Source organism: Xiphophorus hellerii, chromosome 4 (genome assembly GCF_003331165.1).
Source record: "Xiphophorus hellerii strain 12219 chromosome 4, Xiphophorus_hellerii-4.1, whole genome shotgun sequence".
In the NCBI taxonomy this organism is placed as follows: domain Eukaryota; kingdom Metazoa; phylum Chordata; class Actinopteri; order Cyprinodontiformes; family Poeciliidae; genus Xiphophorus; species Xiphophorus hellerii.
This window is the reverse complement of record NC_045675.1, coordinates 13,892,666-13,909,721: the sequence shown is the minus strand read 5'-3', so window position 1 is coordinate 13,909,721 and position 17,056 is coordinate 13,892,666. Positions and strand designations below refer to the sequence as shown.

Here is a 17,056-nt window from a genome sequence, read left to right as displayed (position 1 = left end):
AAAATCATAATTTTAGTCCCTGACAGGTTTCAATCGTCACAATTTTGGGTTATTTCTATCAAATTCAGGTAAATACAACTTTAGAGAAAGCAACAACCAACTTAACTATTTTTGAGTCATAAAACCCTTGGAACTTACTAATTTATTTTTTCAAAGATTAGTAAGAACCTTGTTCTTACTGTTAAGCGATCATACTGGATTTTGCTGTCAGGCTTGACATAAACTTACACATTTCTTGAGGGACCATTTTGATTCCCAGTTTGTTTTCTTGTTTGAAAGTTCTCATTTCCAATAACAATAAAGTGCAGCGTTCAACCACTGCTCTTTGAGTGGATGAGTATAGTCGCTTCAACAGATTTAAAAGTGATTTATCTGGATGGTTTGAGGGCTCGACATGAATTGCCATTGAAAAATGCTGAAAAAGCAGTTAGTCAGTTGAATTTGGGGAAATTTCCTTTGGAAAAATTATAATGACACAAATAAAAAAAATTCTAAGCATGCTCTCCCTATTTGTTTTTCTTGAAGTTGTACTCCATCTAATAACACTTTTTATTGTCTGATATTATACAACCTCATCAATTGTCTTTGAAAGTTCCTAGCTGTATCTGTGAAGTGGTCTCATTATGCTGAACCCCATCTGTTGTACTTTGTTTTGATCTCTCTCTACATTTCATTACTCACCTAACAGGTCAGTGACTACAGTGCCATCATGTCAGCACGTCTGAAACGAATATATGACCACCAATACCACCACAAAGAGAGCCAATATGTGGTCAAAGAATACAGCAGGTACAGCTGACACATGCTAACAATCATGAACATGCTAACAATCATGTGCTTAATATATCTATCCTGCTTCTTAATCTGAATATTGCTATAACTAAAGCAGCATCTTTTTGACTTTACTTTAACATAACATACTGATTCAGTTATATTTGATGTTATCTTGCTAAATATAATAACGTGAACCTCAGATTGACAACTGGCAAGTTGATTTGAGTTTCAACAACTTTTTCTGTTGAAAGTATAGTTCTCAAATTTCTAAGTAACCACTGTCTTTAATAAAGTATTTTTTGATGTAACTCCATTCCTTTTTATGCGTATATCGACCTATGCTGTAGAACAAAGGTCAAATAAGGCAAAAATTGGCTCCATAGAAAAAAAGAAAGACAGAAAAAAACATTTTATTTAATAACACATTATTTTTCAATGAAAATACATTATGACATCAGAGTTTTACACCCTATTCACATAAACACAGAATTAACTGTCCATCAACCACAAAACACACAACATTGTTAAAACAACACTGAGAGAAAAACTCAGTTAGAAAGACTATTCAGGCATTAAATCAGTCACTAATTTGCTGAATCAAGTCTTCTGAGAAGCTTGGCCAGAGGTAAATAGTTTATGTTTCAGACATGACTGTATTAGTGCAAAGGTTTGTAAACTTCAGAATAATTTACCCAAAGCTGAAAAATCAATGCTTCTTAGTTTAGTTTTTTTTTTAAAAATAGAAGTACTCTGTATATTTAAAAGAAGTAGAAGAATAAAGGGTTACTCTGCACAATGCAGACCCTTTTGAAGCTTTTAATATTTTTTGGTTTTGACCTGTTGTGAATGTCCAGTGTCCTGAAAAGAATCAATTGATTTTAAAAATAGTATTGTGACAAAATCAATGTGATTTTAAATGTATGTTAGTAAAACTTACATATGGTTTATGTTCAGCTCCAAGGCCTCTGAAGAAAGATATGAGTACAAAAAACAAGCTCGCATTCAGGAAGTGGTAAGATTTACTGAATCAATTTCATTTCCCCTTAAACACAGATAGTGAACTAGCTGATAAACTGCTTAACCTCTTATCAACACCCTGTAACTTTATAAGTGTCAGTGCATCATAGTGAGGACACAGATACAATGAGAGCAGGACAAGGAGGTGTGTATTCCTCACCTGTGTATTCATAAGCATGTTTTCTGTTTAGGTAAAAACAAAGTTGGGAGAAAAATATGTGCGCGAAGAACCTATGATCAGGGGACCACAGTTCCTCGTCAGACTCAGATCCCATACTGTGTTTGAAAACACTCCGATCAAACTCTTCTGTACTGTTGAAGGCTTCCCCATGCCAGTTGTGAAGTGGTAATAAATTAATGTTTGTTTTAATTAATGTAATATCAGTATAATCCTTTACAAATCCATTTGGAAAAACATAGCAAACATACTTCAAGGTATTAATCAATAAACATGCACAGGCCTCACTGTAGCTAAATATTTTTTTCTCCACTTAAGGTATAAAGATGGTGTGATCCTGGACTTGTCCTCTGGAAAGTATCTGGTTGAAGCCAGAGGTGGAAGCCACTCTCTGTTGATCCCAAGGTATAGTAAGTTCAACAAAATAGTTGTCTGTCTATTTGGTCATCAGTTTTTTCTCTCCTGAAATTTTATTTTACAAGGCTGTCCTGATGATTTTTATTATTACCTTATGTCTTAGATGACTGCATAAGCCCATTTCATCTGAGTTTCCAAACATTTTCCTTCTGAACCTAATTTCCTGGAGCCTTGAAATCTACCACTACTGTATGTGAGAATGTAATCACCCCACTTGATAAATCATTATTGAACTAGGATTAACCACATTTTATTTTCTGAGCGACGAGTTCAATTTAACAAGTTACATCCATACCTCATCTCTGCCACACAAATATATTAAAGAAATTACTTTTAATTGAACATGTTTGGCAGCATGAAGTAGACAATAAACATGCCAAAAAGCTTATGCCCATGTAAATAAATCCAGAAAAAAAATTATATTAACGCCTATAAGAATGGAAAGAGTGACACAACAATTAAGGATTTGTATTTTAGCAAACGACAGTAAGAGCCATTATCCAAAGTGAAGAAAACACTGACCAGTGAACTTTCCCCAGCAAGCCAACTTACCAAGATTACTCCAAGAGCCCATTACAGATTCAACCAACAGAACAAAAAAGGTCACAAAATGATCCAGAACAGTGTTTAAAGCATTGCATGTCTCACTTGCCTCAATTCAATTCAGTTTTCATGATCCAGCAAAAAGAAGAACTGGACAGCATTCATCTATAGGCCAAAGTCCATGCTGACCAAAAATAATACTAATGACCATCTAACATTGCCAAAACACATCTTGACTTTTTGGAAAATAATCTGCAGACTGACAAGACAAAAGTTTTGGAAAAGGTTTGAGTCCTCTAACATCTGGTGAATAAATAAGTATTCAAGAAAAACAACACACTGACAGTCAAACATAGTGGTGGTAGTGTAATGGTCTAGAATTGCTTGTGGTTGCCGATGAAACCATGAATTCTGCTCTCTACCAGAAAATCCTGAAAGAAGATGTCTGGTCATCCGTGGCTGGCATAAAACTCAAAGACATTTGGGTTCTGCAACAGAACAGTTATTTAAATCAAAACAAGTCTGTTTCTAAATAATTCTGAAAATATAAGGTTTTGGAAGGGCTCGTTCAAAGTTTGGGTCTAAACATAAACTGAGATGCTGTGGCATGGTCTTAAATAAGCCATTTATCCTAACACCAGCCCCCCAGTGCATCTGAATTAAAACAATTCTCCCCAGGGGAGAAGCCAAAATTAATCCACAGTTGTACAAAAAACTTGCCAGATCGTGCAAACATCTGAAGGCAGTTGTTGCTGCTAAAGATGGCATAACCAGTTATTAAGTTTAGGGAGCAATTACTTTTTCACATGCTACCTGGTAAAAAAGAGACATTTGAAACCTAATATGATCCCCCTTTACAGGGTCTTCTGGCATTTTTCTTGGCACAGTTCTCTTCTGTTTTTTTTTCTGCAGCTGTATATGTATCCAACCTCTGACATGTTTCTAGAAATGCAGTATTTCTCAGACTACATGGCCTTGAGCTTGCTGACTGGCATCATAAATGATTACTAAAATCCCTGCTCTTAACTCGTTTACAAGCCTCAAACAATTTGAGATTAGAGGTCGGAAACAGCTGAGTGTGTGGCTGCAGTGTGGCTGCAGACGGAGTGGAGCGTACCTCGCTCCAGCCTGGAAGCTCAGCTGTTCAACTGCTGACCTCAGTGCTATATGACACCACAGGATTCTTTAGGTCATTGCTCTCTGAATGGTTCCCATCACCCCTTGATGATGGTGGGATCCAATTAGACTAGCAAAAAGATTTTTTGGTAACACAGAAAATGATGAAAAAAGTCAGTTGTTATTAAAGACTTGCAAGAGTGTACGAGTTTTAAAATATCCTAACTCATAAATTATGCACATCAATTTGAAAGGAGAAGCAGAGTACCTGGCAATAAAAATGGAGGGCAGATAGTCATACATGGGTTTCATACAGTGAAGTGATAGCTCCTGTGGAACGTATTCTGTAGTAGATAAAATTACACATTAATGCATCAATTGCTATTTTGGAATAGCTTTCAACACAAAAAATTATTACTGGATGATTTCCATTTTCTATCTCATAAACCTTTGAGGTACATTCAGTGTCAGTGCTTTATATTTGCACAGTTCATTGTGAAAGAATAAGCTGCTGAACCCCCAGAAGTTTATTATTAAGATCTTAAGGAGTATGTTGATTTACCAACTGATTGCTTTCACTTTGTTTTATAGATGTACAACTGAAGATACATCACAGTTCACTGCTGTAGCTGGCAACATCCATGGACAGGCTTCTAGCCAGGCATCAGTCATTGTCAAGCGTAAGTTCTTCAGGGTCAAAGGATTTTGACCTGGAGAATATGGAGCCACATTCTGGCATTACCATTCTTTTTAAAGATCACCATTCCAGTAATTGTGTAGTGGTGCCACCACAGTGGGAGTTAATTCAGGGGATGTCTTAGTGGTTGCAGGAGGAAGTTGGCCAACCTGCCCTTGCCAAACAGTTTTATATGCAAGATATATGTTTTTGAATGCCAATTAAAACAAGAAAAGCTTTATTTATTTATTTATTTATTTATTTATTTATTTATTTATTTTTTTATTTATGCCACTCAAATTTTTTTGCACAGTGCACCCCTTTTAGATGGCAGTCACCAGTGATCCCCACCATCACACTAGATATAAGGATGTATAAACATAATAAAGCATAAAATGTTGTTGAGGTTCCTTGTTTTCACTGGACCCCATCTGGCCACTCTTTCTGAAGTTAACACTCCTGTATTAATATTGAATATTTTCTGTGCATATTTGTGCTGAGGAATTTAAATGTATAAATGTGAGTATGTATGGTGGTGAATTTAACCTGTTTTAACCCCATTGATCAGTATTTTTGTTTAGTATTTTAGTCTTCCATCTAAAATTCCAGAGATGTCACTCATAATAGTTTTTATTTGTATTTTTTGCAGGATATAAGGACGAGGATGAATCCAGTCCATATGCATGGTTACCTTTTACTGGTAGGTATTTTAAGCTTAGGTTTTGTCTAATTGCTTTCACCATAAACCAAAACTTTATGATGTATTACAAAAAAAAAATTTCTACATATAAAGAAAAACTTTCACGCTAAACCTCTTCTCTTTCTTTGTCTCATTATATTCATTATCCTGTTTTCACTTTCTCCCAGCTGCTATGCTTCCCAAAATCAATTACACTAAAATCAACATAACTTTTGAGGAGAAGTTTGGCCCAGTGTTTGCGACTGAGGGGCAATCAGCCACTCTCTCTGCCCGCATGAGCCTGAACCCTAACCTGGCCAACCTACAGCCTGAGGCACAGTGGTATAGAGATGGTAATTCTCACAATGCGGTGTTTTATGAGAAATTGGGTACTATATTTGGTATTAATATGTCCTGATATAAGCCAGTCTCCATGCAGCGTCATGTACAGTATTGGAAAATCAGACAATTTCACAAAGATATATTTTGGACATTATTTAGAATAAATGTAATTATCTGCAGTTAATTAAAACTTGAATAATAATATGTGTATATACTGTAGATTGTTACAGTAATAACAGATTACATTTTTACATAAAAATCCTTTCATTAAAATTGAGTACATTGGACAGATGGTTATGAGGATCATGGATTAACTTGTGAATGGCTCCTCCTTTTAGACACTCGTCTGTTTGACTCCAAATGGGTAAAGATTGAAACAGGAAGAGGATACACCACCCTGTCTCTCCCAAACCTCTTTAAAGATGATGAAGGCCTTTACACGCTTCGGATGGTCACTAAGGGAGGCATCGCAGAGCATAGCGCTTTTGTCTCTGTTGCTGGTAGGATGGTTGATCATTAAATAAATTATCAAGATATTTTAAATACATAATCAGTAATTCAAAGGATGTTTTATTAAATTTCTACTGACCAGTAGTAAAAATACAAATGCCACATATACAATATGTAGTCCTGTTCAACTTAAGGAATTTTTTCAAAAAGCAAATAGCATATATTTATGACATTTTAATTCCTCTTATCTTAACAAAGACCCTCTTGCTGTTCTTGCCTGTTTAGATGGTCCTCCCCCTGTTCCCAGTGCACCTGGAGCTCCAATGGACATAAAAATCCATGATGCCAACAGAGATTATGTCATTGTTTCTTGGAAGCCTCCAAATACCACTACAGAGGGTCCAATCATTGGATACTTTGTGGACAAGTAGGAGTTTTGATTTGCATGGTTTAAGCATGTAACTGCTGAACGACAAACTGATTACTGTGGTCAAATTTGTTTGATTGGTGCCATGTTTGTGGGGTTGTTTTACACCTTTTAAATCATTCCTTTTGATCTTGACCTTGCGTCTTCACAATGAAGTAAGTAGAAGTCTAAAAATGGGCAACCACTAAAGGCTGAATTACTCAAGCCAATTTACCTCTTTCAATCTCCCCCCCTTTTGTTTCTTTTTCAAAATCTCAGATGTGAGGTTGGCACAGAAAACTGGACCCAGTGCAACGATCACCCCATCAAGATCTGTAAATACCCAGTGTCTGGGCTGTTTGAGGCACACTCTTACTACTTCAGAGTTCGAGCTGTCAACTCCCGTGGAATCAGTAAACCCTCCCGCATGTCTGATCCCATCGCTGCTCTGGACCCCACTGAGTTTGAAAGGCTTCATGGTGGGTGTGTCTGCAGAGAAAATGTCATCCAGTCACTGCGTTGCTTTCAAGACGCCAAAAATTTGATTTATGCTTGTTTTTAGGTATTTTTTATAAGACTAGATGAAAAATTTGTTTACTGAGCTTCATCTGTATTAAGTTTAGTCACTAAGTCTTTTGCAATATAAATATTGAATGTATTATTTATAATCAAAAAGGAGAAAAATCAAACTAAGAATCTAGATCCTCACCTCATTGAAATTACTACTTGATTTGTATTTCTGTGATAAGCCGCTTTAAAAGATATATAATTTTTTCTTTAACCGCTTGAAAGCTATGTTACTAATTTGCCAGATTTACTCAGATTATTTTTGAAAGTCCATGAGGAAACATTTGTTAGTCTCAAACTGATATGTATCTCTATATGCCTTTCAGCCAAGAAGCTTGGAGGAAAATTGGAGATTGTGTCTTACCATGATGAAGAGGAAGGTGAAAGTTAATTCAAATTGTTCATATCCTTTACTTTTTTCATATTTGGCCTAGTATTTACACACTTATTTGTTTGTATTTTTTGAAGCTGAGGGACAGCCCCCAGGTGCTCCATCTGGAGTTTATGTTTCTGAAACGGACAGGACATATGTAGTTTTGAGCTGGAAAGCCCCCACATATTTTGGCAAGGCCCCCATGTGGTACTACATTGAAAAGGTAACACAAAGTAACTGTGAACAGTTACTTTGGTACAACTCAGTTGAAAAAGAGTTTTTTCCACATGTACTGACTTATCAGGTTAGGCAAACAGTTCAGTGAATCTGGCTGAATTTATTGTGTCGAGAATAATTAGCTCTAAAAAGTGGAAGAATTATATCGTGTAGAAACAACATAGAGGACAGGTTGCAATAATTATAAAGGAAAAAAAGTCTACATTTCTTTTGGTTGCTTTTGGTGATAAACTCCTATTTCATTTTCTGGAAACTTTTACGTTTTGGGTCTTCACAGGCCATGGCCAACACTGAAGCCTGGCAGCGTGTTAGTACTAAGGTTCCTATTCGATCTCCACGTTATGCTGTCTTTGACCTGGCAGAGGGAAAAGAATATAAGTTCAGAGTATTGTCTGCCAACATGTATGGAACCAGCGAGCCATCTAAACCAACAAGTCTCATTGAGACTCTGCAGCTTAAAGGTTTTTCTCAGCCTTTTCCATTCACTAATACATACTATTTATTTAGTTTTTATGATTTATTCTGGCTTTTGCTTTGTTTTGTTGTTGTTTATAAGGTGTCCCATCGGCTCCTGGTCAGGTGATTGCTACAAGGGAAACAGATACCTCTGTGCTCATCCAATGGGCTCCTCCAAAGGAACCCAACAATCTGATTGGCTATTATATTGACCAGTGTGTGAAGGGGTCCAAAGACTGGACTTCAGCCAATCACAAACCTCATAGGAACACCAAGTATGTTTCAAACTAACTGCTGTGTTGCAGTTACAAGTGATTATAAATGTACCACAGTTGTGAGTCTATGAAGGCCTTGTGTGGAGTGGCAGCCTGTTGTGGCTGTGCTCCGCTGCTTGCACATTTATATCTGGAACAGGTCCTAAAAGTGTAAAGGTGTTAAGAAGTAAATAGATTCATGTTTTTTTGGGAATGATACCAACATCATACAAGTGTTTTATTATTATTTTTTTTTCTTTACTTTTTTTTTTTTTGCAGATTTGTGGTTAGTGGCCTGAAAACTGGAGAAACTTATGTGTTCCGTGTCCAGGCGATCAATGAGTTGGGTCTCAGTGATGAATCCCAGGAATCTGCACCTCTGACTGTCAGAGCTGCACTTAGTCAGTAGAGATATATTCATAGTCTCTTAACGCTGATAAAAATATAAAGATTTCCTCAATAATTATGCATGAAAGACGGACAAGGTAAAATTATGACCAATCTTTGCAATTGTTTTTTTAGCAAACCCCTCCGCCCCGTATGACGTTGCACTGCTTAACTGTGATGGCCGTTCAATGGTTCTGAACTGGAAGAAGCCTCTCCACTGTGGAGGTGCTGATATCAAGGAGTATTATGTGGATAAAAGACGCAGTGGAACCAGCATGTGGAGGGAGGTTCATATTCCACCAGTCTCAGAGAGACTTTATAAGGTACCGAAAAATCTCTCGATGCTTATTAGATACTAAACGATGCCCAATCTGCAAACTTAACTCAATATCACTGTTTTGTGGCTTCCTGCAAAAAAGGGAAAAAAAAAGGCCATTTGCCAACTTTCCAGCTTCAGCACCAACAGTGTCCAAGCTTAAGTTAAAATCTCTTGTACACTACTGAGCTTTTGTTTTGAAATGGGAATATAAAATTATTTTACTGTGATGTTTTTCCCTGCTTAAGAATAACACAATGCATACTGTTTTAATAAAACATATGAGAAAGTCAGATTTTTGTAGAAAAGAGATGTTTGTTGTGTCACTTGAATGTTGACTACTAAAATATTTTACTGGCAGGTGGAGGGCTTGACAGAGGGAGCAGTCTATCAGTTCCATGTCTATGCAGCCAACCTGGCTGGACTTGGACCAGCTTCCAAACATTCAGATGACTTCAAGTGTGTGGCCTGGACTATGCCAGAGCCTGGTCAGTAAATCTCACCTTCTATCTGACATGGTCTTGAAGAAGCTCTGAAAAAACAAATAAATGTCTTCATAGTTTAGTTTAGCTAAGGCTGTATTGTAAATTGTTCTTCTCCTTGTTAATATGTGTGTTTAGGCCCCGCTTACGACCTGACATTTTGTGAAGTGAGAGATAATTCATTGGTGGTTGAGTGGCAAAAGCCTATCTATTCTGGTTCTGGACCAATCACAGGCTATCATGTTGAGTATGCAAAGAAGGGAACCTGTGAGTGGAAAACAGCCAATGAAAAAGCCGTCAGTCACCTCTTCCTTAAGGTAAGAGAATCTTTAAATGCAGGTTCTTTTTAATGTGTTTTAGGCTGCATAGATTTCAATTAATATTACAACCTAACAGAGCTAAATCTCTTCATAGCAGTTCAGTAGCTAAAAACTGTATAGTACTGACATCTAGTGGATGTAGTGTGACTACCAGACCTAAGTGTGGTGCGTGATTCTAATGTGGGAAGATATTTGCTAAAATTTAAACACAAGTAAGTGATTTAACCGTTATGAGATTGAGGGAATATCATAAATAGATACTATGATTTATTTAAATGGCCATAATTTAATATTAAATATGTAAAATACAGTTGGAAAATGTAGTAGAATCAGTTTGCATGATCAGGTTAAATAATTAAAGAATAGAAAAGCTTAAATGGAAGTAGATACAGTAAATGTTAGGCTTATTTAATTTTGTAAATATAAATGCCAAATATTAAATAAAGAATATTTTTAGAATTATTTCTAAACCATTTAACCTCCTTGATTGCTTCCCTGCCATCATGTCAGTGAAAGATTAACAAGGTTACATAATACTAATTTAAACATAGCAGCTTATTATTTTGTTGTTTTCATTTTTACTCATTTTTTTATTTGTATTTTTAGCATGATGTGTGTGTGTTTGACTTGTGTATGGAAAGGTTAAAATTGACCAAAATAAATAAATATTGCGAAATTAGATGTAAGCCACAGTCTAATGGCTTACATCTAGCTTATTTGAGGAGAAAATATCCCAGGAGGATAGTGTTGAACTGAAATAAAGTGCAACACTATCCCACAGATTGATAAATCAAAAGAAATTATGTCAATCATGTTTAAAATGTCATCCAATGTTTTCCAGACTATTTTGCTAACTCACAACAGCCACCATCTGTATGATACTAATTACTAAAACATACAGGAGTTACTAAACCAGTCTGAAAGAAACTTTTTGTGCATTGTTACTATAGGAAGACGTGCATTTTGTCCCTCCTAATTTAAAATACCTTTCTGTCATCAAATTGAAATTGAACACATTTCCTGAAAACAAATAATCAGAAATTTGTACTTAGTTTTAAATTAATTGTTTTCATCTTCACTTTCTACATAAAATAGGTTTTTAATTGTTTGCAAAGTATTGCAAGCTGTTTATTTATTTTTAGCATTCCAATATAGATTTGAAATTTCAAGGTCAATTTGTTGCTGTGTTCTTCCTTTCAGAACTATGGTTTTATTTTGCCTGTGTTTTCTAGGTAACAGGTCTGGAGGTTGGCGCGTGCTATGTGCTCAGAGTTCGTGCAGTCAACGCTGCAGGTGTGGGTATGGCTTCAATGCCCTCTGACCCTGTGACTGCTAAAGCAGTGGAAGGTAACAAACCAAGAGAAAAAGGTCTTGATTCAATTTAAAAATCCTGTGGACTGTATATTTGGGCGTATTTTAAAAATATTTTTTTACCAATGTACTCTGACAGTAAAAAATACTGCTGGAAATGTACGGTGGATTTTCACTTTAGGATTTAGAAACATGTCAAATGTGTAAAAAGCACACAGTAGAAAAGTGTATGACTTCTTCTTTCCTTGTATTTGGAGCGATGACATCGCAAGAGGCACAATATTTGTACATCAGTAAACTGATGTATAAATATTCCTCTACAGGTAGCAATCTACATTTTGCAGGAATAGCTGAGTCGTAGCTTAGAGCAATTAAAAATCTCACAGACAGATTCTGATGAGATTCCAATAGCATCTTGATGAAGAAAGTTTTCATTTCTATTGTTTAAAGGTTCCCATGAAGTCTCCTGCACGGTGGACGAGAAATCCGGTGACATTGTTCTGTCCTTTGAGTCCTGCCAAATGAACGAGGACTCGCAGTTTATCTGGAAAAAAGACTATAAAGAAATTACAGATTTCTCCAAAGGAGTGGTGATTAAAACTGAAGGCAGCCAGTAAGATCACAGACCCGCACAAGCACGGTTCCACATCTTAGATTTCACCTATCGTGTTTAACATCTTCATTTACAGCACGGGTGCCTTTGTCTTTTTCCTTCCCTGTATCACAGATCTAAGCTGATCTTTAAGAACCCAGATAAGGAAGATGCTGGAACATACTCTGTTTCTGTGACCAGCACAAACGGAGTTTCATCCAGTTACACAATCTCAACTGAAGGTATTGATTTAATCATTATTGTGCCAGCAAGGCTCTGGTGTGTTAACACTGGACCAAATCCTGTTTAATACACAAAATTTGTGTTTAAATTAGTTTTTCAGTCTCAAAATCCTTTGCTTTGCACACAAATAAGTCATTGGTTTTTATCTGTATGTTAATTACTTTTTAAACTACTTTATTTATTTTTCTTTTTGTTTTTAGTCAAAATATTGCATGAAAATATTGGAATCATAAAAATTTGAAAAGGTGTGTGTTTCTGCTCAGAAAGATAAATCAAAAAGTAAAGACCGGCGCAAAATAAAAAAAAAAAAATCAAAAGGAAGTGCATATCGAAGAACTGAGGCGTTGTGTAGGATGTAGCTAAGATGAAAGCAATGAGATTGTACTTAGGGATGATTTCACTGGCATGTAGGCAATGAAAAATTCCATTACTCCTCTGATGAATACCATCTGAGCACACTTCTCCAAGCCTTAGGCAGAGTGTGCATTTTATTGCCACATTTTCACTGCAAAAGACCTTCTGTCAAAAGTTTTGCTGTATTTTTCCCTCTATTGCACCATTATCCTACTCGGCTGTAATGTGTTATTCAGTGCACCTTCTCTCCCATTTGGTCCACAGATATTTCACCGTAAGGCTGAATAGAGTTTTGATCTTCTATCTTTTTGAGTAACTTCACATGTAACGCACACAGACTAAATGCAGCGATGAGTTAGCCTCTGAATGTCTCCTAATATTTCAGCTTTCCCCTTTTAATTGAAACGGATTGCTTGTTTGTTTTTTGTGGCATCATAAAAGTAATAAACTGCCTTTCTTTTTCAGAGTTGGAAAAGATGCTGGCACTCAGTTATGATATCAGACACCCAAGTACGTATGTTCAATAATCTCTTTTTTTTGTCTCTTAATATATCCTCTCTCTGGTTTCTGCTTTCCCTCGTCTTAATCTGCCTCACCCACTTCAGCCATTTCTTTTTCTCCCTGTCTCCTTGTTATATTTGCTTCCTTCCAATTGCTTTGAAGCTTTCTCATTTCTTCATTATTTTAGGGACGCATTTCTCATTTTATTTGATCCATAAAAAACTCTTACCTGCTTTTGCATCACCTGCCTGACTCTGTCCTCTTTTTTACTCTCCTTTCCTTTTCTCCTCTATCCTCTCCCCAAGTCATCCCACTGAAGTCTGAGTTGGCCTATAAGATTTTGGAGAGAGGCAGAATGAGATTTTGGCTGCAGGCTGAAGAGATTTCCTCCAAAGTCACCTACAAATTCTTTGCAAATAACAAGGAACTATCAGGAGCTGATGTAAGAGACACTCTGCTTTTACAAAATGAAAAGGATAGAAAAGATGGAAAATGTACTGTCTGGCTTCAAGGTGAACAACTTCAATGTCTAACAGCCCCGTACTGTCTCGAGTGTTGGTTTGTTGCAACATGAAAGGCATAATCAAAGCCAAAAATATACACACATTCACAAAGTCTGTCATCAACTATGTGTGGCTTCTCTTACAATTCAGCTGTGTTTTTCTGCAGCCTAATAAGATGGGACACGACGTTTCTACAGGTATCATCGAGTTCATCATGGACCATTTCACAGAAGAGAATGAAGGGACATTTACCTGCCAGATTACAGATGGTGGCGGCAAAGCACAAAGCTCACTGGTTCTGATTGGAGATGGTAAGCAAGGCTGATCTCACCATCACCTCACTATTTCTAATGGAAAGGGATGAATCTACCACTGGAAGAATGCTTAGCAAATGACAATGAGACATTTCAGGTGTTTAAGAAAACAGGTGGTAGGAACCAAAGTGACTTAGCCCAAATGAATACAATCTATTTAAACATTTGTGAATACTGCTAAATACACATTTGTGCTGCAGATAGTCATTGACAGTCTCCACAATGAGTGTAAGCCACTTTGCCAAAAAAAGCTAGCTGTTCAGCATTGCGTACGGCATAGTAAAGGGTTTTATGTATTTTCCATCCACACAGTGCCATTTTATAGAATAATCTATTAATTATACTACCTTCAGTTGTTATAACAGTGTTGTATCTATCAAGTAGCTTAAAATAAATTTGACTTTGCCATCTGACAACTTGAAATTGGTCTCTGTCTCTTTAAGAAGCTCCTGCTCTTTCCAACACTTTGTCTTTAGCATGTCATCACAACGATGCTTCCTATTATGCCATCTGCAACTGTCAGGACCATTGGACTGAGAAGTACTGTTTATGAAAAGCTCAACAGGTGTTTTCTAATTGCCGCTGCCGCTAGTCTGAACAGCATCAGAAGCGCCATATGTGCTTCATCCTTTTCTCTTCTGATAAACGTTATAGAGAACTTGGTTTAATTTTTCAGCAAGATTTGTTACTCGTCCTCAGTGTAAAAAAGTACCAATACAATTTTCTTAACCCAGACTCTGTCTGCTTTTTTTAAAAGAGTAACTAATATGATAGGAGTGCCTGACCAGTTGTGGAATACATATGATATAGTAAAAGGTAATACTTCTCAGTAGAGTGACATGGTTTCCTTAATTGTAAACTATCATCATCAAAAACTCCAGAAGATGTCCATCGCAATGTTTATCAATTTTTATACGTCAGTTGCACATTTTCAGTTACATTACTAAAATTTGAAAATGTTTCAGTGATATTGTTGCACATGTATGGCATATCTATGTGTAAGAGATATTTCTCAAAAGTAATTACAGTGATAGGATGAAACGTACTTTGACCCTTTAATACATTTGATTGTATGTACATTTCTGTGCCCACAGCTTTCAAGGCTGCTTTGGCTGAGGCTGACTTCCAGAGAAGAGAGTACATTAGAGTGAAAGAGGGTAAGAAATTAAGGAATATCATCTATTTTTTTTAGCTTTGTATTTCATAGCTTTTTGCCACTTTTTCATCTTATAGGAGAGCAGGTAAGTGAAAATGAATGTAACGCAAAGGATAGAAGTGAACCACCTTTTTAAGAGGCTGAACTACTAATACTCAAAGTAAAGAAAAAAGATCATTTTGTCTAAAAATATGCTTCTGCAGGATGCAGATTTTTGTAAGGTTTATCTTATTTTTGTCCACCACAGGTCCCCACTTCAGTGAGTTTCTTTCGCTTCAGGTTGGAGATGATTGCTCTGTAACTTTGGTCTGCAAGGTAAACAGAAAAGCTCTCAATAATTACTCAATATTTCCACTCAAAACAAATGGGCAGCTTCCCTGTGGTTAGCAGATTGGCCATTCTGTGGAATGCAAGTTGCAACAGTGTTTTGTAGAAAGAAGGCGATCACAGAAAATAAGCACATATTGTGCTGTAATTGGATACTGCAGCTGTGTTGGGAACAACTACAGGGCTGTGAAAAAGTATCTCCCCCCTAGCTCTTTTCCTCCATTACAGTTTTTCTGTTTCTGATTATCAAACTAATTTTAAAATGACACAAAGATATGAGTAAATACAGAAAGCAGTTTATATCAAACAACAGGTTGTTCCAAAAAACAACCAGTACCCAAAAATCATTCTGAAGTAGGAATAGCAATTCAACATATTTTTACTCAAGTGAAACTAAGAAGTCATGTCATAGAGCAAAATAGTACTTCAGTACTAGCGCCTCAAATACTGAGTTACTGATCAGAGCATCTGACTTAATATTTGATTAACATCAGACAGAGAAAAATCTAATATTATGCACAAATTCTTGTATTTTAAACACTGAAATGAAAAATATATATACAAAAAAATAATATGATTTCAAAATAACAGATTCAGGCAGAAGTAACACCTTTCCAAATAAGTCTTTTAAAAAAACTAGTACAAAACTATGAAAGTAATACAGTTGGATTTGTAAATATACTGTATGCACACAGTGACTTTGAAAAAAAGAAGTACTCATATGACTTCAGATGTGTCTCTGCTTTGCTGCGAGTCTCAGAAGTGCTCTGTGAAACGTGCATGGGAAATAGAAGATATGAGACAACTTTAGTGGTTTAATGCAGAAGATTAAGATGGTGACCAATCACTTGTTCTTGTACCAGGCACTGATGATAAAAAGCACTTATTGTGTTTATTTTGTTAAGAGTTAAAATAAAATAATTTTTCTGTATGACTATCTCAGTGTAGACAAGGTAAAACATGTAAACATTTGGAGCCTACTTAATATCTGCAAGACTGACCCTAAAACAATCTCTGTCTGAAATGTCATGACATCATTTGCGTGCAGTGATTTCTATGAATTGATCGTTTTCTAATCTGTAGAATAAAACAAGGTGTTGCTTATATCTAATTTCTTTTGCAAATTTCAAACTCAACAATTATACATACATACTCAAAACAGTAAACATACCCAGTTAGAAAATATTTAATTTTTTTTTTTAAAAGCTACATATACTGCCCAAATCCTTTTAATCCTCAGCTTCACTGATCATGACTAGCTTAAGTCGGTGGGCTGCCTGTGCCAACATGAAAAGGATTTCTTTAACAGCTACTACTGGACTGAAAAGCAGCCTGTGCTGTAGGAACCTCAAAGAAGCTCCCCATATCTCTTAGAAAGAGGATCATGGTGTAGATTTATTAGATTCCGAATTGTCTCTTTGAATTCTTTAAGATAGTGAGTTGAAGTTTATCGATTTAAATTCCTGATAAGTTATGAGTAGACGTATCGATGCTGGAAAAAGAAAAAATTGTTTTGAACTTCAATCGTTTGCATTATGTATAAATATCTTTTTGTATCTCTGCAATATGTTTAAAAAATAAAACAAATGGCCAGATATTAGACATGTGGTTCTCAAAAAAATATGTTTGAGACTATCTTTGAATGAAGAATAGAATATAACCACTATTTTATGGGGATAAAAACACAAAGTGCAACACTGACTTGTCAAATGTCAATGTTTTAATGAGCTACCTAGCAAATAAATCTAAATGGCATAGACTGGTT

General features: G+C 36.0%; 1 protein-coding gene across 1 annotated transcript in view; it reads left to right on the top strand.

The window, feature by feature from the left end:
• myom2b (myomesin 2b) overlaps positions 1 to 17,056 on the top strand; it is a 28,580-nt gene that overhangs the window by 1,955 nt on the left and 9,569 nt on the right. Inside the window, exons 2-27 of the mRNA XM_032561079.1 lie at positions 689 to 789; positions 1,729 to 1,786; positions 1,983 to 2,137; positions 2,288 to 2,374; positions 4,637 to 4,725; positions 5,371 to 5,421; positions 5,589 to 5,753; positions 6,081 to 6,242; positions 6,478 to 6,619; positions 6,878 to 7,077; positions 7,492 to 7,545; positions 7,634 to 7,761; positions 8,053 to 8,236; positions 8,332 to 8,506; positions 8,765 to 8,886; positions 9,008 to 9,195; positions 9,550 to 9,676; positions 9,809 to 9,987; positions 11,223 to 11,337; positions 11,752 to 11,914; positions 12,029 to 12,135; positions 12,956 to 13,000; positions 13,297 to 13,433; positions 13,661 to 13,805; positions 14,903 to 14,965; positions 15,212 to 15,279. Of these exons, the coding sequence (XP_032416970.1) occupies positions 710 to 789; positions 1,729 to 1,786; positions 1,983 to 2,137; positions 2,288 to 2,374; positions 4,637 to 4,725; positions 5,371 to 5,421; positions 5,589 to 5,753; positions 6,081 to 6,242; positions 6,478 to 6,619; positions 6,878 to 7,077; positions 7,492 to 7,545; positions 7,634 to 7,761; positions 8,053 to 8,236; positions 8,332 to 8,506; positions 8,765 to 8,886; positions 9,008 to 9,195; positions 9,550 to 9,676; positions 9,809 to 9,987; positions 11,223 to 11,337; positions 11,752 to 11,914; positions 12,029 to 12,135; positions 12,956 to 13,000; positions 13,297 to 13,433; positions 13,661 to 13,805; positions 14,903 to 14,965; positions 15,212 to 15,279 (3,189 nt within the window). The 5' untranslated portion in view covers positions 689 to 709. The remainder of the gene's footprint in view (positions 1 to 688; positions 790 to 1,728; positions 1,787 to 1,982; positions 2,138 to 2,287; positions 2,375 to 4,636; positions 4,726 to 5,370; positions 5,422 to 5,588; positions 5,754 to 6,080; positions 6,243 to 6,477; positions 6,620 to 6,877; positions 7,078 to 7,491; positions 7,546 to 7,633; positions 7,762 to 8,052; positions 8,237 to 8,331; positions 8,507 to 8,764; positions 8,887 to 9,007; positions 9,196 to 9,549; positions 9,677 to 9,808; positions 9,988 to 11,222; positions 11,338 to 11,751; positions 11,915 to 12,028; positions 12,136 to 12,955; positions 13,001 to 13,296; positions 13,434 to 13,660; positions 13,806 to 14,902; positions 14,966 to 15,211; positions 15,280 to 17,056) is intronic.